This window comes from Osmerus eperlanus, chromosome 5, assembly GCF_963692335.1.
Source record: "Osmerus eperlanus chromosome 5, fOsmEpe2.1, whole genome shotgun sequence".
Classification (NCBI taxonomy): domain Eukaryota; kingdom Metazoa; phylum Chordata; class Actinopteri; order Osmeriformes; family Osmeridae; genus Osmerus; species Osmerus eperlanus.
The window spans coordinates 12,563,576-12,588,987 of record NC_085022.1 but is presented as its reverse complement, the minus strand read 5'-3'; the positions used below and the strand labels follow the sequence as shown (position 1 = coordinate 12,588,987).

The following is a 25,412-nucleotide window of genomic DNA, read 5'->3' as shown; positions in this document are numbered from 1 at the left end:
CAGCTCCCCCCTCCCATCCCCCCACCCCTACGCCATGGAGGACTTGTTTACCATCTCGGCTCCAGACTCAATAACATGTCAGTCATCTGGATTTGAACCGCCCCTTCTTGCTTGCTATTGGCCCAGGAGAAATAGCGTCCTGTTAGTCCCTCCCCCAGCCTTCCCCCTGACATGAATAATGAATGACTTACTATAAGACTCTGTCTCCCATCCCTCTCCTCCTCCATGACACAGTGCAAGTAGATGGGACGAGCAAGAACACTAGAATGTTAGACATATTGTTTGTATTTCCAATTTTTTCTAAACCATACTGTTACATGTTCATACACATAATTCATTTTGGTTATGACATTTCAAAATGGCAATAATATGTGATTCGTCATCATTATTATTAAGATAGAAATCACTATAAAAGCATACACCGTTGTTGTGGTTTGTACCCGTATGAATTATGATATAACATCTCAGATTGTGATTAATCCGTGATCCAGTGTAATCCACATCATGACTAACGGTATGCAGTACTGGGATAGCGCCTAGCAGCTGTGTTCTGCCTGTAAATGCGTCACTACTGCCCCATATGTAAACAGTGTAGTAGTCTACGTAAGCAGTCTGGCTAGCCAACACGTCGTGCATTTCAATAGGGCGGCTTGCTGCACGACGGCCTCATCTCTGGAGATGGTTTCAGAAGGGGAACACTGACGGCGGTGGCGCGGCTTCGTTTCCGATGTCAAAAACAAACGGCGGAGTTGACTGCCCTGCAGTCTCCTTTTCAGCTTGGAGCTGTGTTGCCTTTTTTGTGTGTGTGTGTGTGTGTGTGTGTGTGGGGGGGGGGTGACACAGAAAGGTGGAGACGAGGGGGAAGGGGTGGGGGGGAGGTGGGGGGGGGGTGCGTCTGGATGAGCTTGGGGGGGGGTCACATGATGCTAAACCCCTATTGCGTTGCTTCTTTCCCGTTCACTCTCTCTCTCTCTTTTTCTCTCTCCCTCTTTTTCTGTGTTGACATCGCTGGCGTGCAGTCAGAGGAGCTCTGTCTCGCGTGTCTGCTCCCTGCATGGCCAGGGTTCACTGTGTACGTCTCTGTCAGTTAGGTCACAACAGCCTGCAATGCAGAGTTGCTGTTGTGTTGGCACAGAACGAAATCGGATTACAATTCTACCTATTGATTCATCTGATTTCTGGAACATACTGTGGATTCCTTACATACCCCACTGATTTAGTTCCCTAGCAGAAATACTTAGTCAGTGGGCTTTTACACATGGTCGCTTTTCCATTCTATTTGTATTGCAGCCTATTGTAACCCCCTATTTATTTAGTAAAGGGTGTGTAGGAATGTACCACTGAGCGGCCTGAGGGGAGCCCAGTGTGTTGGTTTGCTACAGATGAGCTGGGCCGTACCACTCATCACGTCGCAGTGCTTTAGCGAGCAGCAGGACTGTTGTCTCCTGTGTCTGATTTGTCTGTCAGCACCGCAAGGCCGACGGAACCGTTTAGACTTAAGTGAGAAATTGGTAGATAAGTAACGTATTGAATGAATGTAGGAGTCACTTTTACTTTAACGGAATTGCACAGCTACAATGGTCGAAGATAAACCAAAAAGGTTTTCCTTGAAAGTGCAATGTCATTCATGTACATGAACCAGCAGAGGAAGGCTGTACATGCCTAAAGGGACCCCGGTGCCTACTAAGGTCCTACTAGGGTCCCCTACTAAGGTAGTCCACTTCTCCTTTGAAGTAGTGGAAAGCTATGATGCAGAGACATAGCTGTGCTCTGAGCAGGCCATTATGGAAATAGCCCTGCTCTCTGAGCCTTGATATATATAGATGGTATCCTTGATACCACTGGGTGTTTGGCCACAAAGGGAAACCAGGTCGACTTATATGGATTGTCAGATAGCAGCTCGCAAACCCCCTCCCCACTCCCCAACCCTTCCTCCCAGAGGAAGGTATGCATGTTTGGAATGTCTCCCCCATTGAGGAATCTGTTACAATGATGCAAAGTGCCATCCGAGAAGGGGCCTGTTTTAGTTTGCCTGGGCTGCCCCCTTTTGGTGGAATTCCAGAAGAAGAAAAAAAAGAATGAATGGCTTCCTGTTTGGTTTTCCATTCCCCTTTTGAAAATCTGCAGCTGTTGGCCCTCTTCCTGCACCATACCAGTAAGGAGATCTATTCCTAGATCCACCACCCCTAGTCTAGCATGAATAGGCACTGTAAGGGCACCATGGATTATTTTCATAGGAATGATTGTGTTTCATTTTGGCTTCACTTTGTTGCTTTGGTGTTTATGAAACATGGAGACTGCACCGAGATGGCAGGAGGACCAGGTGGTAGTGATGTAGCTCATAAACAAGCCACAGGGCTATTTAAGGAAGTCCAGTCCGCAATAGCATCCATACTCATAACCCTATACTGTAATAGTTAACCCCCCCTCCGCTAAAGGCATCTTGAGAATTGAGTTAGATCAAACCCATGTGTTCTTTGGAGCAAATAGCTGAGAATGTTAGCATTTCTCTCCATTTTGTAGGAACTTGGCAGGAATGTTCCAGTCGAGTCAGTTCACCTCGTGAACAGTGTTTGATTTGATTGAATGTGAGAAAGAATCTCAGGAATCTGAGAAATGGTTAAGAGTGGGATTAATCGGCTCCCCTGCGAAAGGAATCTGATTCGGTCTGGTTAGTTCTGCGGTATTGCTGTACTGCGCCGACACATTCTTAACGTACAGAGATACGAAGGAAAGCAGCGTAAAATATTAATCTAGAGATTAGCTCAGCAGACCTGCTCTTTCTCCAATGCTGATTCACAAAGCGCTGCACCAGACACGTGACAGCAGCCCCATTCATATTCCAAAACACACAATGTCTTCCCTCCCTCCCTCCCTCCCTCCCTCCCTCCCTCCCTCCCTGTCTCCCTCTCTGTCTCCCTCTCTGTCTCCCTCTCTGTCTCCCTCCCTCTCTGTCTCCCTCCCTCTCTGTCTCCCTCCCTCTCTGTCTCCCTCCCTCTCTCTCTCTCTCTCTCTCTCTCTCTCTCTCTCTCTCTCTCTCTCTCTCTCTCTCTCTCTCTCTCTCTCTCTCTCTCTCTTTCTATTCCGCCCTGTCTTCCAATCATCCCTCTCTACCGCCTAACCACCCACTACTACATCCAGAACCCGTCTTCTACAGTGCATATGCATCATTCGACATGTCGGGATTTAGGCTCACCCCCACCCCCCAGCCCAGATCCCCAGGCCTGGTTAGACACATCTAGCCGTGCTGAGCAGCTCTGCTCGTGGTGGAATCCTCCCCTCTCCCTGCCACATCTGCACCAGGAGACAGTTGCTTAGGAACCAGGAGGGCCGTGTGCCCCTCTCGCCTGGAGCGGGTGTTTTACTGATGGCCTCCTATTTCGACAGGGGGATAATCAGCAGTAAGCAAACACACTCTGGGTCACCCAAACCTGCCCCACATCCATTCACTGCATACTCCATCCCGGCTCCGGGCATGCTGATCGTTTGGTGCCCATGGGGTGCAACTGTGGAACAGCACCATAATCTCTGGTGTTCCTTGCCAGTGACTCCATCCCATGTACCGTAATACATATAGGATTATCCGTCTGTAAGTGGTCATTACTGGGATTAATACCTCTTAGGTCTTAACATCTTTAGATCTTATTACAGGAAGCTACGTAACAGTAACAGTCAAGTCGTGTCATGTTTAGGTCACACTAGGTCCCAAAACGAGCCTGCTGAAGGAAATGCAAATAGTTATAGGAATGGCAGTATCTTCAATAGAGTTCAGTTGGACCCTGTTTTGCTGTGCCGCAAAAGTCTTTGTCTGCGCCGGCCATGTGGAATGTGTTTGTTATTGATACCACATTGCCGTGTGGCCCTCACCAAACACAGGGAGGATTCTGTTATTCATGTTTGCTAAAAGCTTAATTTGAAACATGCCAGCGTTTTCTCCACAGAACGGTTTTACGGTCGATTTTCTCACGGCCCCCACAGACGGGGAGCATCTCCCTGGGAAGCTGCTGTTGTCTTTCTTGAATAGGCCATGCAGAAGGAGGTCCTGTGTGGATCGCCCACATGCTCCACGGTGCATAACGAGCAACGATTCATTCGACCAGGAGTTTACCAGTAGGCCACAAGAGTCTGCACTGGGTTTTTCTCCCTTGCCGTGGTGGTTTAGACCCAGCAGCCTGTGGTTCTGAGCCCCCCCCCTCTCTCTCCCCCCCTCTCTCCCTCCCCCGCTACTGGAATCAACAACTGCCCATCTGCTAGAGAGACTCCATTATACCCTCCCGTTTTTTTTTCCCTGTCTCCTAACGGTCCGAGGCGGAAAATGTGCCTGCAGTGAGGCCAGCTCTGTCGATCACTCACAAGGCTGGTATAGGGTGGAGAGGGCTCCTGTGTTGACATTCAGGAACCCGATGGAACTGCACTTGGTCCCTTGCTCTGCTTCCCAACCCTCCTCCCCAGCTCTGCTCAGACATGACCGTTTCACTGCAAACACATCCTCAAACATGCCTACAGAGCAGTGATGCATACACACACATATCGTGCACATACACAAACACACACACACGGTTAAATGCAGGGCTCTCGTCCTACCTACAAACCCTCTTTGCTATCCTCAGTCAGTACCACTTGATACAGGTTTAATAATAGTACACCCATTTAACAGGTTTTCCTCTCCAGAGAAAAACACTTATGAATGTATTCCAGTCTAAAAGCCACATAGCAGACCTAAAAGCAATATAATTCATTGGATTTTGAGACTATATTAACATGTCGCAACGTTAAGTGATGATCCTTACTTTATCTGTTAGCTGCATTAGTGTGACCAGGGGTACAGACTGACAGTAATATTCTGCAGAAGCAGCGAAAGATACACTGAATCAGGTGGATTATTAACCCCCTGTCTGTCTCTCTGTTTCCCTCTCTGTCTGCCTCTCGGTCGCGCTTTCTCTCTCTCTCTCTCTCTCTCTCTCTCTCTCTCTCTCTCTCTCTCTCTCTCTCTCTCTCTCTCTCTCTCTCTCTCTCTCTCTCTCTCTCTCTCTCTCTCTCTCTCTCTCTCTCTCTATCTGTCCATTCCAGAGTGCCCAGCAAAATGCGACCGGCGGGTGTGCACCGACTCGGGCGAGTGTTGCCACAGCCAGTGCCTGGGCAGCTGCACGGAACCAGACAATGACATGGCGTGTGCGGCCTGCCAGAACTACTTCCACGAGGACCGCTGTGTGGCCAGCTGCCCCCCGGACACGTACAAGTTTGAGGGCTGGCGCTGTATCACCATGGACCTGTGCGCCCGCGTGCACCTGCCCAGCGACTTTGACTTCGTCATCCACGCGGGGGAGTGCATGCCCGAGTGCCCGTCGGGTTTCACCCGCAACGAGACCAACAGGTGAGACGACAGGAGGTGTTTCGGACGGAGAAGTCGCGACTCTCGCTGGCGACGCGCTGTCTCCCACCACTGCGGCCTTTGCCGTGTAACTTTGTGGCCATGTGTGCGAATTTCCGTCGCAATTCTTTCACCTGCGTATGAACCTTCCGCTGCAGCTCACCCCCTCAGTGTGCGGAACACTCGCTCACCCCTCCGCAAGGACATGCTCGGAGATGGGAGGGCCTGAGGCGCAAAACAACATTAGGCCATAAATGATTGACGGGGGTGGACTTCCCTTGACTTTCCAGAAACACTTTGGGGGGTTAGGGTGGGTTGGTTGGTGGGGGAGGAGGAGGGGGGGGGGGATTTGCTGAATTCAGCATCCCATACACAAGATCAAACACTTGTAGATTCCCAGGAAAGAACACAGCCAACAGGCATTTAAAAGAGATTCATCACTGCTGTTTGACATTAACTTAGGATAAGAGAATGCCTGCTTGGTTGTGACTCGGCATAACTTAACTTGTTTAACTCAATGTTTTGATTCGGCGTGTTGCAAACGCTCTGTGTTGAGTCTTTGTTGCCAGCCATTTTTGGGACACTTTAGCCATGTTTTGTCTCAAAGGCCAACAGAGTAAGCCACTCTCTTGGGAAAGTTAGCGTTCACAATGAGAACACAGGACAGATCACAAGACGTAGGAGATTACCTTTCGCCTCCGACATAATTCACTGCTGGGTGTTTTTGCAATTTTAGGGAGTTTTTGTGTGTGGTTGTTATGGCCAATTTGTCCCCTCAGTAGTTCTTTAACTCTCTCATCTCTTCTCTTTTTTTCCCTTTTTCTCCTTCCCCCCTTCCCTCCCCGTGTCCCCCTCTCCCCCCCGGTACAGCATGTTTTGCACCGCCTGTGACGGACTGTGCGATAAGATCTGTGACTCGAAGGTCATCGACTCTGTGGACGCCGCTCAGTCTCTCATGGGTTGCACTGTCATCAAAGGCAACCTGCAAATCAACATCCGCCGTGGCAGTAAGTACCCCCCCCCACACACACACACACACACACACACACCTCCCTCTGGACAGAGTGGGTGCTGGCAGAACTACTGTGTTGTGGTCCAACACTGTCAACATGACATCAGCTGCCTGAGCCACAACTCAGTTATCGCCATCATGCCATTATGCTATTTATTGACTGTGTTGACAGAGAGACTTGAGGGTTATCTCTCGCGTCCGATAACATTCCTACAACTCCGTGCACACGGCCTCCAGAGCATTGAGCGTGACGTTAGTGTGTGTTTAATGTGTTCAGTGACATGGCTCTCACATGCTGTCTATGTGTGTGTTCGTGCGTGTGTTTTCCCTCTCTCTAGATAACATTGTGTCAGAGCTGGAGAGCTTCATGGGCCTGATCCAGACAGTGACGGGCTATGTGAGGATAAGACACTCCCACACGCTGGGCTCTCTGTCCTTCCTCAAGAGCCTGCGCTACATTCATGGGGAGGAGCTCTTCGATGGGTAGGGCTGCTCTCTCTGGCGTACTCTCTGTTCCCCCACCTCTCTTTTTATTTTTCTGTTTCTTTCTCTCCTCTCTCTCTCTCTCTCTCTCTCTCTCTCTCTCTCTCTCTCTCTCTCTCTCTCTCTCTCTCTCTCTCTCTCTCTCTCTCTCTCTCTCTGTCTCTGTCTCTGTCTCTGTCTCTCTCTTTCTTTCTCTCCCCGGGTTGAGCTGTGTGTTTGGATTAGGGGACGTGTCCTCTTTGAACCAGAGTCTACAGTAGGGAGCCCGTACCTAGCACCTAGTCACCTAGTCTCCCTCACAAATACAATAAGGGGTCATCACATATACCATACACTCGACACAAGAATGTCTGATATGTCTGAAAAAATGTACTGTATACTTAGCTACTTGTACCACCTAAACGGGTTTGATTGCTCAGATGATTGAGAGCACGGAAGAATTCACACATGCAAAAACACTTTGCCTCTCCCTCAGTCCCTGTATGAGTTGTCTAAATGCAAACTCAGGTCCCCCGGCCTATTCCGGGCCTATACCGGCGATATCATGATGTCACCTCCAGCTTATCCACTCTGAGAGACAGATAGGGAGAGAGAGAGAGAGAGAGAGAGAGAGAGAGAGAGAGAGAGAGAGAGAGAGAGAGAGAGAGAGAGAGAGAGAGAGAGAGAGGGATGGAGGGAGGGAGGGAGAGAGAGAGAGAGAGAGAGAGATAGAGAGAGTGCTTTTCTGGAGATGTCCAGAAAGGTCGTGGGAAAGCCTTTCAGTCCTCTTGTTGTCATCTCTCCCAGGGTTAGGGTTTCAGCTCACGGAATGCCTCTGTGGAGGCCTGGCATTCTCCTCGCTTCTGAGGTGCAGCGTGGAGCTGGGAGTGTCGGTCAGGTCCTGTTTCATCTCCGTGTGAGCGTGCCTCGCTCCGAGACGGACACTCCCTCCAACCAGGAAACCCGATCCCCTCTGACGTCCGCTCCTGTTAACACTTTGCGCAGCCACCAGATGGAAAACTAGGCCGTGCGTTTTGACAACATTTCCGATGGCTCGTTCGGAGCCAAAGCTCAGATCGAAAATCGAGGGTTTCGGGGAGTAGCTCCCCTACCGGCCGCCGCCAGCTTTTCTTGAGTTGCCATGGCTACCTGAACATCTGCGTCGTTCATGAGCTGTTCTCTTTCTCTCTCTCTTTTCCCAGGATGTATGCCTTCTCTGCCATCGACAACCAGCACCTGCAGTACCTGTGGGACTGGAGTCAGCACAACCTCACCGTCAAAGCCGGAAGTCTCTTTTTCCGCTTCAACCCCAAACTCTGCATGTCGGAGATCCACAAGATGTGGGAGAACACAGGCGTCACCAAGAAGCTTGAGGCGGACGACGTCCGCAACAACGGGGACAGGGCGAGCTGTGAGTTTTGCGCCAATGCTGCGGCACGGCCAGCACGCATTAAGAGGCGCTCGTTACTGTTTTGCTGTTAAAATCAAACCAAAAAGGGATTTAGTTTCTTGCTGTTATCATGCGTGATGTGTTTGCTCGCCCGCATGTGTGTAGGTGAGAGCCACATCCTGAAGTTCAAGTCCAACAGCACCATGAGCAACAGGATTAAGTTGACCTGGGAGCGCTACCGGCCCCCAGACTACAGGGACCTCATCAGCTTCATTGTCTACTTCAAGGAGGCGTGAGTACCTGTGTTGACGTGGCACGGCGTCACATCCCCATTTGGGTCTCTGTGTCCGCTAACCCTAGTATGCTTTTCCCCGCGTTCCAGACCGTTCCAGAACATTACGGAGTTCGACGGTCAGGACGGTTGTGGCTCAGACAGTTGGAACATGGTGGACGTCGACCTTCCCGAGGACAAGAACTCTGACCCCGGTGTCCTGCTGTCGCCTCTCAAGCCCTGGACCCAGTATGCCATCTTCGTCAAGGCCATCACCCTGCAGGTTGATGATAAACACATCCTAGGAGCCAAGAGTGACGTGGTGTACATCCGCACCAGCCCGTCGCGTAAGCTAACACACACACACGTACACACACACTTTCTTAGGACTCATATTGTTTTGCGTCGTAAGCGAGTGTCGCGGTGTGAGAGGTTTTTGAAAGGTAACACACAGAACCGTTTTTTTGTGCCTTGTCATTACAGAGCCGTCCATGCCGAAGGACACGCGCTCATATGCTAACTCCTCGTCCAAGCTGGTGGTCCGCTGGTCCCCTCCCCTCTCGCCCAACGGTAACCTGACCTTCTACCTGCTCCGCTGGCAACAGCAGCCCGAGGACAAGGAGCTCTACCAGCACAACTACTGCTCCAAAGGTCAGCCTTCATCACCATCAACACCATTATCTCCACCACCATCATAATACTCAACTTCTTCCTCTGACCCTGATACATTTTTTTACTCGAGTCCATTCCCTCACTGGTTTTAGTTTTTTGCCTCAAGGAAAGACGTAGCACCTGCACCCCTGCTCTTCAGCTTTCAATGTCCATAGCTGTTCCTTCAGGGTTAAACATTGTGGTTCCCCCTCCTGCAGAGCTGAAGATCCCAATCCGGATCTCCGCCACAGGCCTGTCCGACACCGAGGAGGACACCAAGCCCACCAAGCCGGACTCATCCGGGCCAGACAAGGGCTCCTGCTGCCGCTGCCCCAAGACCAAGGAGGAGAAGCAGCAGGAGAAGGACGACCGGGCCTACCGCAAAGTCTTCGAGAACGTCTTGCACAACTCCATCTTCACGCCCAGGTAGGTACCAGTCAGCGAGGAGCCTCCATGCCCAGTCCCAGATGGGGCAGCAGACATCTGTCTCCAGTGTTTGGCCCCCGGACGCTCCCAGAACTTCTCTCAGTGGATAGAGATGACTATCACAGAGCTGGGCACACAGTCTGGCCCCTTGTTGACTTTAATAGCTCAGAGTGGCGTAATTGTTCCTCTCAAGGCCCGGCAGGATCTAAACACGGGGATGGGGGAAGAGGAGGAGGGGGGGGGTGCTTGCTGGGAGGCTAGGCCTTGGTTGGGAGCTCTAAAAGGGAGACATGCTGAGCAGGATCCAAACCCTCCCTACTCACAACCCTCGTGGCTTTTTCCATCGCCATGACGACAGCAGTGGCGGGATATTAGGGCCTAGCGGGCAGTCATTTAGACAGCACAAACAAACCCAGGAGAGAGATGTGATTAGGGCTTCTGAAGGGACGGGGCCCGCTGCACACTTCCAGCCACTTACGGCTTTTGTTCCCCACCACGGGGACTGACATCTGGGTTGTGTTGAGCTCTCTACCTTGCTTGTGGCTGCGGATGTTTTTTGCAGTTTCAAGACTTTGATTCCATACCGTGGACACATGCGGATGCACTTTGCTACGGGATTATAACACACACGTAGGGCACTGAAACACCCTGAAACACAGACGCATTTGCTCATACCGAGAGCCTGATTGCAGTTTGAAAGGGAGATCCTTTCAGAGGGAGCTCAGATCATTTGTCTCCACATACCAGATGGCCATAAGTGTCTTCTTGGGATTGCATAGGACTGTGTGAAACTCTAGAGCAGAATATCCACTACTTACTCTACACTGTATAACCCAAGAATAACAAAATAAACGTTTACAGATACACTTTCAAACCAATTCAACCCCCATAGAATATAATGTTTATTTTTCTCAGAGATTCCACTTCAGGCACTTGCTTACTAGATCATGCGCAGTGTTTCCATGTTGGACTGTCTTCCCTGTCTTATCTGGACCAAGGTCAATCATCACAACACTCACTCTCCTCCTTCTCCTTCCCTGTGTGATGCTCTGGTCGAATTGAAACAACATGTCTTCAGATGAAGGAGCAATAAAACAGGCAGCCTTTTGTTCTTCCTTTTGGTCGTTCATCCACCCCGCCCACCTTTCTTACTTTGTTGATTTGTTATCTCGGGGCTGTCTAGGAAACAGGCTCGTGGCAGTATTCTGGCTGGGGGCCGTTGTATGCACAGCCTCTCCACCGTCACAGAACCAGCATTATCACACACCACTGCAGGGACTGGACTCTGAATCAAGGCGGTTTTCTCCAAAGGTCAGGGGTTTAGTGGGTAGGGTCGAGGGGAAGAGAGAAGGAGAAAACAGGAACAGAAAGAAGAGGAAATGTTTTCCATTCTGACGCCCCCCCCCCCCTTTCCTCTCCGCTCTTTCTCCTCCTCCTTCTCTCACATGCTCTCTTTGTCTATGTCGCGGTTTGGATTGAGTAGATGCCAGGAAATGTACAGCAAAGCCATCTGGAATCTAAATGAATGGGGGGGGAAGGGAAGAACCCTATTGAGCTGGCCAGTGTGCACAAGCAGGAGCAGACTAGACCCGACAAATAGGCAGATAGACAGGCAGACTAACAGATAGACAGGCAGTCAGGCAAGCCGACAGGCAGACAGACAGGCATGCAGACAGACAGGTAAACAGGTAAACAGGTAGACAGGTAGACAGGAAGACAGACAGACAGATATACAGACAGACAGACAGACAGATCAACAGGAAGTCAGACAGGCGTGCATGCAGACAGGCCGACCGACAGACAACGTACCGTATGTGCTCGACACACAAGACGAGCGACACAATGCAACATGATCTGGATGCGTCGTTCATTTCTCCGCACTCCACCTTGTGTCACTCTGTGAATATTTGACACTTGACTGAACTGTGGCAGCGCCTCGCCCGAACCACAGGCTACACCGGTCTCGGATGGCCCTCTCTCCTTGGTACTGGATGTGAGGCTGCAGTGTTCCACCTCTGTGGTTTGAGAGAGCTGTTAAATCATGGTGTTACGACCACAGACAGAGGCAGCAGTCAGGTCCCTCCCTCCACTGCTGCAGCGTAAAGGTGAGAAACCAGGAGGTCTTTTTATAGGGGGTTTGGGAAGGACACCAGCTGTAGACCGTGCCTGCTTAGAAGGTCACGCTCCAGTTGCCTGCGGTTCAGCTGAGGACGTGGGTGTGAGCCCTTGGGGCACACACGGGGTAAGACTGCCCCCTGGGCACACCAGCGTTCCTGTTAGACACCCGCCATCACCCCATTTTCATGTCAGTCTGCAACGAGTAAAGCTCGTTCATCTCTCAGTCCAGTCCCTGAAAATGTGCCTTCATTTGAGGCCGGTCCTCCTGTCTGTTTTGTAAATTGTTCATTTTAACTGATAGTTTTGGATTGCTGGCTCTTGGGTTCTACTGGGCTGGTTAAAAGGGTGCAAATGGAATGTTGTGCGATGGCTGCTGGCTTTCCCACTGGTCTGAGTGTGTCGGCTGTGTTTTTCCACTCCCTGTGTGAAAAAATGTTTTCCTGTCGATTCTTTGTCACCAGTTCATATCTGAAGGATTCTGAACGTGCAGACAGCAACAGACCGCTGGAATTAAAGTTGTTTTTAGGTGTAGTTGCTGTACAAAACAGCTACTGTTTTGTCACAACTGTCCAGTCAAAACAGTTACTGTTTTGTAAGGGTTTATAAAACAACATTTATCCTGTCTACAACCATGCCTGTGACACTCAAAATACTTTTATGTTGTGGAATAATTACGGTGATCTACTAAAACATGTTTTCATCATTTCAGTTTGTGTCAAAAAATTATACAAACATGTGGCACAAGACAATGAATGATATTACAGGTTTATTTAGACTGTTTCTCTATTCTAGTTATCAAAGTGTATCTGAGTGTTTACACATTGCCTTGAACCAGCACACAGGGCCCACAAACATCATCGCAATATCCCTTGGGTCAACACTTCTCCCCCTAACTCAGTCATCAGACAACACAGCCCAGCCTCGGTCAGACTCCCAATCTGCACTGTGGGTTCACTGTCGAATCCTTTCAGAGACCATGTGAGAGCCAGTCGCTACTCGTCTGCTAGCAGGGACTCTAGGTAAGGGGTGGTTCGTATGCCAGGACTGGCTGGTCCAGGCTGCTCTGGTGGCCTGGTGTGTTGTTGTGGAGTCTCACTGGTCTGGTAGCGTCCAGTGACCTGCTGCTGTTGCTGCTGCTGCCTCCTGTACAGGTCCAGTTACTGTCGGCCCTCGTGGCACCAGCTCTCTACCGCCATCATCGCTCTCACCTCCGGTCCTCCCCATCCCAGCACATCATGACTGGCAGTCATCACCGGCGCTCATGATTCCGTTTTATGTGTTCGCCCTCATTACTTTTCACTATGTCATTTCATTTGATGTCATGTTGATGTCTGGAAAGCGCACGTATCCATTGGCTTTTGATTTTTTTTGCCTGAAGTGTCGTGCCGTTTGACTGGACGAACAAGTGGTCGTTTTTCTACTGGGATATGTAGGACAACTGTGTCAGTAGGACTGTGTGTGTGTCCAGTCAGGGTGTTAACGGTGTTTCTGCGCTCTGTCCTCCTCCCACCTCTCTTTCCCACCCTTCTGACCTCATCACACCACAGAGCTCCACAGAGAGAAGAACAGTGCAGCTGGACACACACACACAACCCAGTTCAACATACTGTAATTTCAATATACATTGCATTGCCTCTCCCCAACTGTTGTGTACATGGGGAAAATGACAACAAGAAATATATTTGCCTCATTGAAAAATGCTACCATGTACATGTATTATCTATATACTGTATATATTAATGTATACATGTACATATTATTGACACAGTAATCAGGTTCTGAAGGAGGCATAAGCATCAGTTGGTGTTGATGATGTTTTGATGGCTATAGCTGTGCGGTATGTTTATACAGTATTTCGTGTTGTAACACATTTTGCAGGGCACATTGCGTTTGGGTGGCTGGCATTGTAACTGTGTAGCTGCTTCCTTCTGCGGTCGTATCTTCAACAAGAACTTTATCAGCTTTCCTTCTTTCTCTGTCTCTCTCTCTCTGTCTCTGTGTCTCTCTCTCTGTATCTCTCTTTCTCTCTCTATCCCCCTTCTATCGGCCTAGGATTGTCTTGCTTCTGTCTTTGGCCTAGCAGTTCTATCTTCTGATGGACCACTCTGACATTGTCCTCCTTCCCTCTCAGACCTCCAGAGCGCCGGCGCAGGGAGCTGTTTGGTGTGGCCAACGGAACACTGGCTCGCGGCGCGACGGGCAACACCACAGGCCTGGAAGGCAACGCGACGGACAGGGAGCCCCCCGAGAAAGAGTACCCCTTCATGGAGGACCGCACCAGGACGGAGTCCATGGAGATCACCAACCTGCAGCCCTTCACAGTCTACCGCATCGACGTCCACGCCTGCAACCAGGAAGTGCGCAGCTGCAGCGCTGCTTCCTTTGTCTTCTCCAGGACCAAACCTGCAGGTGGGGCCTGACGTCCATGTTTTCTTCAAACGTTACAGCCCCTTTAGGTTCAATTAACACGAAACCATGTAGCCCTACCTTTAGAAAAGCAACCCACATAGAACCCACTTTGACTGTGTGTGTTCCCCTGTAGAAAAAGCGGATGACATTCCCGGGCTCGTGCTCCTGGAGAGGGATGAGAAGGTGGCGGGATCGATGGTGCTGCGCTGGCCAGAACCAATCAGACCCAACGGCCTCATCCTGATGTATGAGATAAAGTACCGGTTGGGCAACGAGGTGAGTCTGGGACAGAACCCCCCGCAGTCGTGTAGAGCCTAACCCCTTTACCCCTCACCCCTCCTGGGCAAACAGACTGACATGAGGTGCCTGTCTTTTCCAGCCTGAGAAACACGATTGCGTGTCGCGCCAGCACTACCGCACTAAAGGAGCTCGCCTCACCAATCTGGCTTCTGGGAATTACTCTGTCCGTATGCGTGCCACCTCGCTAGCAGGGAACGGATCCTGGACAGAGCCGGTGTTCTTTTATGTACCCCCACCGAAGAGTAAGGAGAGCAAAGAAGAATTTGGTACAAAGAACATGATGTTTTTATCCTCGGTTAACCGGTTGTCCTCTCGTTCTCTTCCAGTGGACTACGACAGTGTGTTCTACCTGGTCATAATCATTCCCATCCTAGTGGTAGTCATGGTCGCCAGCCTCATCACCATCGTGTACTTTGTCAACAAGAAGAGGTTAGTGTTGGTCACACATCTGTTCCTCAGTGACCGTTCGACAGTCGTGCCTTTGTTGTCCAGACAGCTATCGTAGTCATTGACATTGCTTGACACTTGTTGGCTCAGACCTGTGTTTTTTGTTGTTTTTGTGTAAACAGGAACAGCGACAGGCTAGGAAACGGTGTTCTCTATGCTTCGGTCAACCCAGAGTACTTCAGCGCAGCTGAGAGTAAGGAGGAGCTTCACACCTGTCCACTGTTCCACCTTTATATCCTGTCATGGACTCTCCAGCCAGCCAGTTTTTCAATGTGGCTCACCGTATCTCTGACTCCTCCTCCCCCCTCCAGTGTATGTGCCGGATGAGTGGGAGGTGGCCAGGGAGAAAATCACCATGAACAAGGAGCTGGGCCAGGGCTCTTTCGGCATGGTCTATGACGGCATGGCCAAGGGCGTGGTGAAGGACGAGGCAGAAACGCGCGTGGCCATCAAGACTGTCAACGAGTCTGCCAGCGTGAGGGAGCGCATCGAGTTCCTCAACGAGGCGTCCGTCATGAAGGAATTCAACTGTCACCATGTGGTGAGAAAGACAGATGCCTAAAGGCTTAGGCTCCGTGTCAGTCAAACCATAGGATTGTGGTCTCACTGAGCAGAAAGGAAAGTAGCGAAACAGAAGGTTTTGATCGGAGACGAGAGGGGGATTTCAAAGGTTAGAGGTGAAATACTGTGCCCTTTATAATCCTGAGGGCCCTCATCTTACTTATAGCCAAGCTCTCATTAACACTGCTAGATGCAAGTGTTAAGGAAACACACCCTTAGAAACAAGCTGTTACAACCTATTAGCCTGTCTGGATGTTTACAAGCCCACACTTAACTATTGAGCTCAATTTGAAATCAGTTGGATCGGTGAAGGTTTCACTTTTTCCTTACTTTCTTCAAATGTTTTTAGTCATGCTACTAGATTTGTGAGTAGGAGAATATTATCTCTCATACGTCTTGACTGATCATAATGATGCAATGCAATACTTTAGAAAATCAAATGATTAAATCCTAGTCTCACCTGACACTATGTCTCCGCTGTGTTGTGATTGGTCCTAGGTGAGGTTGCTGGGCGTGGTCTCTCAGGGACAGCCCACCTTGGTGATCATGGAGCTGATGACCCGGGGAGACCTCAAGAGCCACCTGCGCTCACTACGGAAAGAGGTAGGAGCCACATCCCAGTTCAGCCACCTCCTGCTCTCTTTCTCAGTCTCCCTCTGTCCCCTCCATCACTCTCTTTCTACCTCACACACACTGTAGAGCATGGTCACCCACTGAACTGACCCACCACACATTCCTCACCCAGTCCATCTCTCACTTTGAGAACCCTGAGTTGGTGTTTTGGAAACACAGAAGAAATGGAGCTGTCTGAACGCTATTGTTATGTGATCAATGATACTGGCTAAATGGACAGAAATTTGCTATTGTTCCGGAAGCCGAAAATAAATTAAATTGGTGGAATAACTTAATGATTTGGGTAAGATGTGCTAACCACCTGCCTAATCATTATTTTGCTAAATCAAACAAGCCGGTGTGAGTTTTTTTGTTGACCTACTGCATGTTTATCATAATCCATGCACATGATGAAATATAGATGTTTTTTGTCCTTGCTTATGCCCATTAAGACTGTAGTAAAAATAATTTAATTGAATCATTTCTCCTCCACAAAATGTATTAATATTAAAGGCATAGCTTTGTGGTCTATAATATTATACAACTTCGAACACTGCCTCACTAATTTATTGCAGTACCTTATTTTGGAGTAGTGTTGATTTGGTTTGTTTCATAGGGCTAATCAGATCTGATAGCCGATTGATCTGACAAAGGTCCAATGCTAATCTAAGTTATTTGAAACATTTACCAGTAAGAAAAAACATATAAAAGGTACAATATTCAGTGTAGACAATGCTTGCTAGCTACTACGCTTACGACACTTTTCCCAACCCCTCTTCAAAATAACCTGTCACCTACTCAAATGCCTGAGGTGGTCTGCAAGAATCAAAAGACAGGACCATTCACTCTTTGACAGCTGTGGGAGTAAAGAGAGCAAGATGGAGATGCTGGTCTCCTACAGTACGTACACACACACGCAATCACAGACTGAATAGGCTGCCTGTGCTCACTCTTTACACCAGGACTCTGTGAGTCAGGTCTTGCCTCCGCTGAAGAAGATGATTCAGATGGCAGGGGAGATTGCGGACGGCATGGCATACCTCAACGCCAACAAGTTTGTCCACAGAGACCTGGCTGCCAGGAACTGCATGGTGGCGGAGGACTTTACCGTCAAGATCGGAGGTGAGAGCTCTAAAAAACACCCTCTTAGCCTGTCTGTTTAATGCTAAGCTGTCTCGGCGGAACTCCAGAGCAAGTCTTTGGAGATTGCTGGATGCTTTGGGAGGGTGGTATGGATGAGTCCAGATATGGATGAGAAGTGAATGGAAGAGTCCTCCAGGGACCGTCTCCCTCGTATAGAGGAGATCTGTTGTCTGCCCCTAAAGCCCTGCTCCTCTTGTCTTGTCTTCAGACTTTGGCATGACCAGAGACATCTACGAGACAGACTACTACAGGAAAGGAGGGAAGGGCCTCCTCCCAGTCCGCTGGATGTCCCCAGAGTCGCTTAAAGACGGCGTGTTCACCACAAACTCTGACGTCTGGTGAGAGGATATCTGATACACACACAAACACACACCCGCACACAGTTTGACAACGCGTGAAGGCAGACACACACACAGTTTGACAACGCGTGTAGACACAAACACGCACGCAGTTTGACAATGTGTGTAGGCACATGCACACAAACGTACAATTAGTTTGACGGCGTGTGTATGCACGTAATGGAAATGTGCATCAGTGAAATCAATACTTGTAACTGATAATGTTGTAGATACAGTAGGGCGATCGAGAGAAGCCCTATTCTTGCTAAACGTCTTCACAGGAACACAGATTGTGTCCGGACGTCGAGGCTCCACCCCAAGTGTCAGGAATGTTCTGGAGCGGAGAACCATAGTCGTTTACTTGGTCTCTAGTTTTGTTTCCCAATCGAAAGTGTCCCACGGGTCGGTCCCTACAAGCACACTTAAACTGCTCCAGATGTTTTCAAATGAGGGGTTAGATTGCCAGCAGAAACCCACCTCCACGCCACACTCCATATCTCCCTCTTTGAAGTTCCCCAGATGAACACGAGCATTGTGGGAACCCATCCTGGGCTCCTGTGATCCTGAGCAGTAGGTGTTCGTATTTGTTTAAATAGAGAAGCCGCCTGACTCCAATATGGCCTTGTCCATCAACACATTCCCGTTTCTGGACTATGAGATACTAGTCATTCTTGTATTTGTCTTTTTTCGGGAGGTGTTATTTCTTTAGGTTGAATGCTGTCTTTGATACTGTGCCAGCAGAAATATTACGAGAGAGAGCTTGCAAATACTCTAAACATTGCACTCATTGTTTTTTTGCCGTCAAGGTTTTTTTAAAGTTTTTTTTGTGTGGTTGCATGGTGGTCTCAATGTTGTACTACAAAAGGGCATGTATAATAATGCCACACGCTCAAAGCAGTGCGACAGCAAAGTCCATCAAATGAACATTATGTTCTTTGGCATCATGCATCATTTACTTCAGGGTGACAGATATTACGCAATCCCTCATAAGGCAGCACACTTGTTCAAAGCCATGAGTCTCCTTTTACACCCTTCAGGGTCTGTATGATTTAACATGGATTTACGAGCAGTACAGAGTGTAGTTTCACAGTCCTGAGACAATAGTTCAAATGCGAGTGAGTGTGCACGCCTTTGCGCGTGCATACCTGTGTGTTTGGGCGCGCAAAATACGTGTGTTTAACAGGGCCTCTCTGTCTCTCCCTGCAGGTCGTTCGGGGTGGTGCTGTGGGAGATCGCCACCCTAGCAGAGCAGCCGTATCAGGGCATGTCCAACGAGCAGGTGCTGCGCTTCGTCATGGAGGGAGGGCTCCTGGACAAGTCTGACAACTGCCCTGACATGCTGTAAGTTCTGCTGTCTGCCCGAATCCTTCACCCTTCACATTCACCCAAACTACTCCGGCTACACTTGAAGGTATCTTTCACCTCCACGACTCCCTCCCTCAGGCTTATTAGAGCGAGCGCACTTGCTCAAGTTGTTGTTGTTTTTTTTTTGCCTTCGTTACTCTATCGCCGTGGTGTCATGGTGACGAGCAGAGCCCCAGCATTGCCTCGGCTTCTGTTTCCAGTCCAGGCTGAATGTGCGTATTCTGTCATGTGATCGGCGTGCTCGTGGTGAGCCGAGCCAGGGCTTGACTGGTGACATTTACGTCAAGGATTAAATGGAGTGCGGTGACATCATGAGCCCCCCCCCCCCCGCTCTGCTGGCCTGGCACGGGGCTCCCTCTTCAGCAGTAAACTGAGGACCATAGAAGGGATTCCGTGGTCCCGTGTGTGAAAGATGCTCCTCATTCCGGCCTGGAACAGAGGGCACGAAGGGGGCATATCACTGTCTGTCTGTTCACAAGCCTCTTAATGAACTGTCTCCTCTCCCACAGAAAGAGAGAGAGAGAAGAGAGAGAGCGAGAGAGAGAGAGAGACAGGTATGGTGAAAGAGCGTGCAAGAGATTGAGAAAGAGAGAGACAGAGGGGGGTTCTACCAATAATGAAGTCAGTCAGCCTGTCTGAGAACGTACAACAGAACGGCCTCTCTCTCATGTTAGGAGGCCTGCTGTGCTGCATGCGTACATGATTTTCTCCTCTCCTCTTTATTCCCTCTCACTCTTTCTCTCTCTCTCTCTCTCTCTCTCTCTCTCTCTCTCTCTCTCTCTCTCTTTCTGTGACCTCAATGAGAAAGCATTCTGTCTCTCTCTCTTCTCTCCATGGCTGAGCTCACCTTAGAGCTGGAGAGAGAAGGACGGAGGGAGAGAGAGGGAGAGTGTTATGCAGACACAAACCCCTGGTTTCTATGGCAGCTGAGCAGTGGTTCCCTGATTGCGGGAGTGTTTGGATTGTGTTACAGTGAGCTCTGAGGGGCTTTGAGCTGCATGTGAGGAAGGAGGCTGCCGCCCGCTGATGGTTGCTCTCCTGTATGGCGTCAGCGGAGAGTTCCGGAGACTTCTACAGAGGTCAGCGCTGCTGTAGTTACCGTAGCTGGAGAGAGGAGGGACAGGGGGAGAGGACGAGGAGAGAATACTTGGAGGAAAAGGATGAGTCACATTTGGAAAGCTCTGAAACAGCCCTCCTGTCTCTGTCGTTTCTCACGGTCAGGTCGCACTGACTGAGGGAGCGCATTTCTTGATGTTCTGACTAGAGTTTCATAAAGAAAGAAGGAAACAGCCCCTGAAGGTTGATAGGGGTGGGGAGACTTACACTTCACATAGACGGGTACACCGATAACATCAGGTCCCTTCACAGAATAATCCCTATAGTCTCTAGTCTGAAAGGAGAACCTACTTTGACACACACACACACACACACACACACACACACACACACACACACACACACACACACACACACACACACACACACACACACACACAGCCAGGCTGAAAAACAAACCACCAACATCCCTTCTGCTGGGAAGAATTGCAGAGCAAGATGCTTGGTTTATAAACCCACGCTGGTTTGCTGTTGAGGCCTGGCTGGAGTCAGGCAGGGATGGAGGAGGCCCACAGTGACTGTGAGAAAGACATGGCGGAGGTGTTTATGTCACCAGGCCCTAGAGGTATTCATAGCTTGTTTGTGTATAATTGAAGCTTTGGTGTGTGGTGTAGCGCTTCACCAAGCTGTAATAATTCTTCTCTTTTACGACTTTTTCCCTCTCTCTGTTGGCCTGGCACAGCGTGCTCTCATCTATGATTTACTGTCCTCTTACCCTACGGATCTACACTAGGCTGAAGGAGCTGATTCATTATGAGGTTGTTGTTATGCTCAGTCTGAAGCTGCTGTGTCACCATACACACCAACTCCATTGGCGTTGAAGGAAATGGAGACAGTAAACATGTATTACACTGTCGCACACCGCCACCTGCTGGTACCAGGATGCATGACACACAGGGATGGCTGAAGATGCCAGAATCCTGGCATATGTGAAGAGATGACCATTTCAACGTAATTCTGTAAATCTGGAGGATTGGGGAAGTCGTGATATCTGTCTAACAACTGTGTGTCCCTCACAGGTTTGAGTTGATGCGGATGTGCTGGCAGTACAACCCCAAGATGCGTCCATCTTTCCTGGAGATCATCAACAGCCTAAAGGATGAGCTGGATCCTCCGTTCAGGGAGATGAGCTTCTTCTTCAGCGAGGAGAACAAGCCCCCGGACACAGAAGAGCTGGACATGGAGGTGGAGAACATGGAGAACGTTCCCCTGGATCCTGCCACCACCAGACAACCCTCTGCTGTGCCCTCCCCGGCGGCCCAGGGAACCACAACACCCCCTTCCACCCAGCAGTTGTCCCCCATGCAAGGCCCCAGTACCCCGCTGCTAGGACCAGCCGCTCACCCCTCCTCCCCCACTCCAGCCTCTCCAGCATCAGCCTCGACCCCCCCAGGTCTAGCCTTGGACAAGCCCTCAGGACAGGTGTCGGCCAATGGACCAGTGGTGATGCTGAGGCCCAACTTTGACGAGACACAGCCCTACGCACACATGAACGGTGGGCGAAGGAATGAACGGGCTCTGCCCCTGCCCCAGTCATCGGCCTGCTGATCTTGATCCCCCCCCTCCCCCTCATTATGGGGTGGGGGGGGGGCTGATCACCAATCCCTCCTCCCCTCCACTTCTCAAACAGGGTAGTATAACTCCCACCTCCCCCTGTAGCTTTAGTGTGGGGGGGGGGATGGGTGGATGAGTGATTAAGTGACAGACATTCTCCTACTGCACCGCAGTAGATGGTCCTCATTTCCTAATGATCGTATTATCAAAGAGATGACTGAAGATTGCTGGTTGATGATGGTTAATTACAGTCGCAGTCTGGTGGCTTGCCCCCATGCTGAGCAGATCTGAGGATACCTCCTTGTCCAAAACCTGCATTTAGCATGGTTGGTTTCTTTTCTAAGACATCCTTCTAGATGGAAAACAATACAGCCTCACTAGATTTCCTTAAAGACAAGGACTTAAATAAATATCTTTTTGCATATCTGCCAGAAAATCCAAAAGAAGAGCACTTTTGATAATTTTAAGAGAAGATATACTGTATATTTAAAGGTACAATAGGTAAGTTTTTTTCTGTAAAAAAAAGGTATGTTTTGTCTCCTAAAAACATGTTGTGAAAGCTAATGAGGCCCTCTGAGAGTTATTTAGCAACACAGACAGCTCAGTGCCAGTGGAATGTCAATTTAAACCATTTTGGATTGGCACGCAACTTTCCAGCCAATTATGTTTCAGCAAACCTTTTCCAGCCAATCGCCTGCAGTGAAGCGGGCCTTCCACCTTGGCTTATTTTGTGAAACCACTGTCAATCAAAGGAAAGCATGGAATTTCAGACAAAAATTTGAGGCACTGTTTTTGATTTTTGAATTTATTTCATAACTTTACCTATTGCAGCTTTAAGTGTGGCTGTATTTCCATACATGCACATGGTTCTCTCACCCTATGGGATAACTTATTTTCCAAAATGTTCCATCAGTCTCATTCCCCTCCACACATCAGACTAGATGTAAAGACTCCTCATTGAATAATTCTGGACTCTCCTCATTGCTGATTTGTCTGACAATATCCTATGGTTTGGGGTAGATCCTCTTAGGATTGGTTAGAAATAAAAAAGGGGATATTGTGTATTTGCCAAACGTTTGCCAAATCAAACCTTTTACTCTATCTCTCTCTTGCGCTTAGTTTGTCCTCTCAATTGGAAATGGAGGGTATGTCAAACATTATAATTTTCTTATTGCTAATAATTTAAAATGTATTTCTCCACAAAATCACCATGAAATTGTAAACTATTTTGCATTTATTTCCTCTATGTTTAATGTTCAAATCAAAGCCCTTATTTGTCGTCTTTTAATGTGTGTTATATCTGAGAGATAAACACTACCTAAACACTACCAACAGAGACATTGCTTTTCAAAGCAAAAAAAAGAAAAGGACATGGCGCATCAATGCAGATCCAAGGTACTGGATCAGCCCTGATTCAGAGGGAGAACTCCTCGTGAACATAATGTCTGCTGAAGACAGGTGATGCATTGTGTACTCTCTCTATGATTCATATATTATAAAGGTCTTACAGTTGTATGTTAGACCGTAGACAAATTTTCACACATCATTGGTTTGACACTTTTCTAACTTTTTTATGGTTCAGATGTTTGCCTCTATGTCTGTACAGAACAAAGCTGCTATTTCATTCTGTTTCTGTTTTGGATTATATATATATTCAGTATATACTGTATGTATACAATATCTCCACTACAGTCCACTTCTAATGATTCAGACTATTAGCAACAAAAATGATCAATTAGATCTGAAATTATAATTTTTTCTTTACCCCAGAATGTTGTTTGTACAACTAAATTGTCCATTGCCTTTTACTTTTTTACCAAATGTTTTCATCTTGATTCTGTTTTTTGTAGATTTCTATATTAATATTTTTATTGTTATTATTATTATTTGGAATGGACACCTTAGTTCTAAGTGTGAGTGTGTTTTCTGGCACCCTTCTGTAGTTGTCTAGCACTGCACCTAGTGTTGGCCCCTAGGTGCCACTCAATCTCAGGTTAAAGTAAAGATTTGACTTTCTCCATATGTTTTCTTCATGACTGTCTTCTGTTTCACCTGTTACCTCTCTATTCTGTCTAGTCCATCATCACCCCCCCCCCCTTTTCCCCCTAGACCCATATAGACATGTACAGTATACCTGGCTCCCCCAGTGCCTCATTCTGTAGGGCTAGGGCTAGTGACCCAGGCTGTCGTAGTTCTACTGAATCTGGATTTTCTAACCCATCCATTTTCCTGCCTCTCAATCTATAGGGCTAATTGGGTTTTCTCTTTTGCCTTAATTATTCCCACCACTCTCCATCCTCGCACATGAAACTCATCTGAAATCATAGTTCGATTTTGTGTTGAAGCTTTCATGCGCAATATGATGCAACTTCTGCATTTCTGTAGATGTATGCATTTTTTGAGTGCAACCTGGTCCTGTAGTTTTCTCATAGAACATTGCATCTGCAAACCAAATATGATGGGTTCAAATCCAGAAGGTGGTCATCTTTTAATGTAAATGGAGAAGGTCTTACATGGGGGCTCATTAGAGGAAGGGTTCTTGAAGGATTTTTTTCCTCATCTTTTGAAAATGTTGCTTGGTTATTTCTTTTTCCTTCTTCGAAGGCTATTTCTGTAGGAGTGTTATTTATTTTTTATTTTCCTTTGGTGATATCAGTTTAAATCACTGTATAAATGCCCCATGATTCGGTATAAAGATGTTTTTTTCTATCTATTTTCTTTGGTGTCTGACTGGGGTACTTTTCTGTTATTCTTCAAATATCTCTCTATTTTTATATCTGAGAAAGAAAAAAGATCAATCTATATAAGTTAACCTCACAAGATGAAGGAAGTAGTAAGAAAGTAAAACAGATGCTAAAGGATAATGTGGCATCGCATGACAGGTTTGGTGCAATAGATGTTTACTACTAAGAAGATAATCGGGATGTACTGCCACTGATTACAGAAACAACACACCCTCCTGGACAACAAGCCAACAGACCAACTGATTGGATGTTTGGCAGTACAATAACTCAAGGCTGTTTGGTGGGGTTACAATGCATCCCATGACATCATGGCACAGCATCGTCACTCCGTCATCTCCACACCCCTGCAAACTGAAGTTTGCTCTCTCTCTCGCTCTCTCTACAACACTAGATTCCTCAGATCGTGCAGCTGACAAGGAGGAGGTGCACTGTTGTAGCTGGAAGGTATCTTGATTTCCTGCATCAAAGGTGCAGCAGCCCCAGAGGATATAGTAACTGCATGTGTCTCAGTGCAACCCTCTCTCATATACTATAGTAATGGGAAACATCACCTCAGTTTGCTCTTTGCTTCACCAGAGAACATCACACTACACCGACAGCACAGCACAGACAGTTTTCAGTGGAAATGAGACGCCTCAATGTAATAGCTTGTTTTTTTATGGAACTATGGGAAATGAAGGTTTGAGTTTCATGTGGGCTTGACAGTTGCCAGGTCTATATGGACTCGAAGAACTACATGAGGGTGGTTTTAATGGGGCTCCTCTTAGGCAGTGTGTGGAAAAAGATGAATGGTCATGACAACACACACAATCAGTGTATGTCCCAGTGCAAACAAACAGCAGACTGAATCTGTAGCCAGCCATCACCTGCAACCTCTCCTCCTTACAGCCCAAGAGTGTCCATTTCTGTTCTCTACGGTGAATGTGTCCATCCTGGATTTTTCTGCTCCTAGTGACCACCCTTGTTATGAACCACCACAACATATGATATATCCAGCGTCCACACACACACTATAAGTGAATTAGCAATTCACTTCTTGGTACCAGTACCATTTGCACCTCATAAGGATATTTTTCTACACTCTGTACATTTTCACCATCCTCACCATCATTTGATCTTTCT

The 25,412-nt window shown here is 48.3% G+C and overlaps 1 protein-coding gene across 1 annotated transcript in view; it reads left to right on the top strand.

Annotated features, from left to right (window-relative positions):
* Positions 1–24,259, top strand: part of igf1ra (insulin-like growth factor 1a receptor) — a 67,011-nt gene extending 42,752 nt beyond the window's left edge. The window contains exons 3-21 of the mRNA XM_062461669.1: positions 5,071–5,374; positions 6,242–6,378; positions 6,722–6,866; positions 8,048–8,256; positions 8,401–8,527; positions 8,618–8,853; positions 8,990–9,157; positions 9,376–9,583; positions 13,833–14,110; positions 14,244–14,386; positions 14,490–14,652; positions 14,737–14,839; positions 14,980–15,050; positions 15,169–15,398; positions 15,917–16,021; positions 16,993–17,152; positions 17,382–17,511; positions 18,718–18,852; positions 21,012–24,259. Of these exons, the coding sequence (XP_062317653.1) occupies positions 5,071–5,374; positions 6,242–6,378; positions 6,722–6,866; positions 8,048–8,256; positions 8,401–8,527; positions 8,618–8,853; positions 8,990–9,157; positions 9,376–9,583; positions 13,833–14,110; positions 14,244–14,386; positions 14,490–14,652; positions 14,737–14,839; positions 14,980–15,050; positions 15,169–15,398; positions 15,917–16,021; positions 16,993–17,152; positions 17,382–17,511; positions 18,718–18,852; positions 21,012–21,540 (3,581 nt within the window). The 3' untranslated portion in view covers positions 21,541–24,259. The remainder of the gene's footprint in view (positions 1–5,070; positions 5,375–6,241; positions 6,379–6,721; positions 6,867–8,047; positions 8,257–8,400; positions 8,528–8,617; positions 8,854–8,989; positions 9,158–9,375; positions 9,584–13,832; positions 14,111–14,243; positions 14,387–14,489; positions 14,653–14,736; positions 14,840–14,979; positions 15,051–15,168; positions 15,399–15,916; positions 16,022–16,992; positions 17,153–17,381; positions 17,512–18,717; positions 18,853–21,011) is intronic.
* Positions 24,260–25,412: the final 1,153 nt, after the last annotated feature.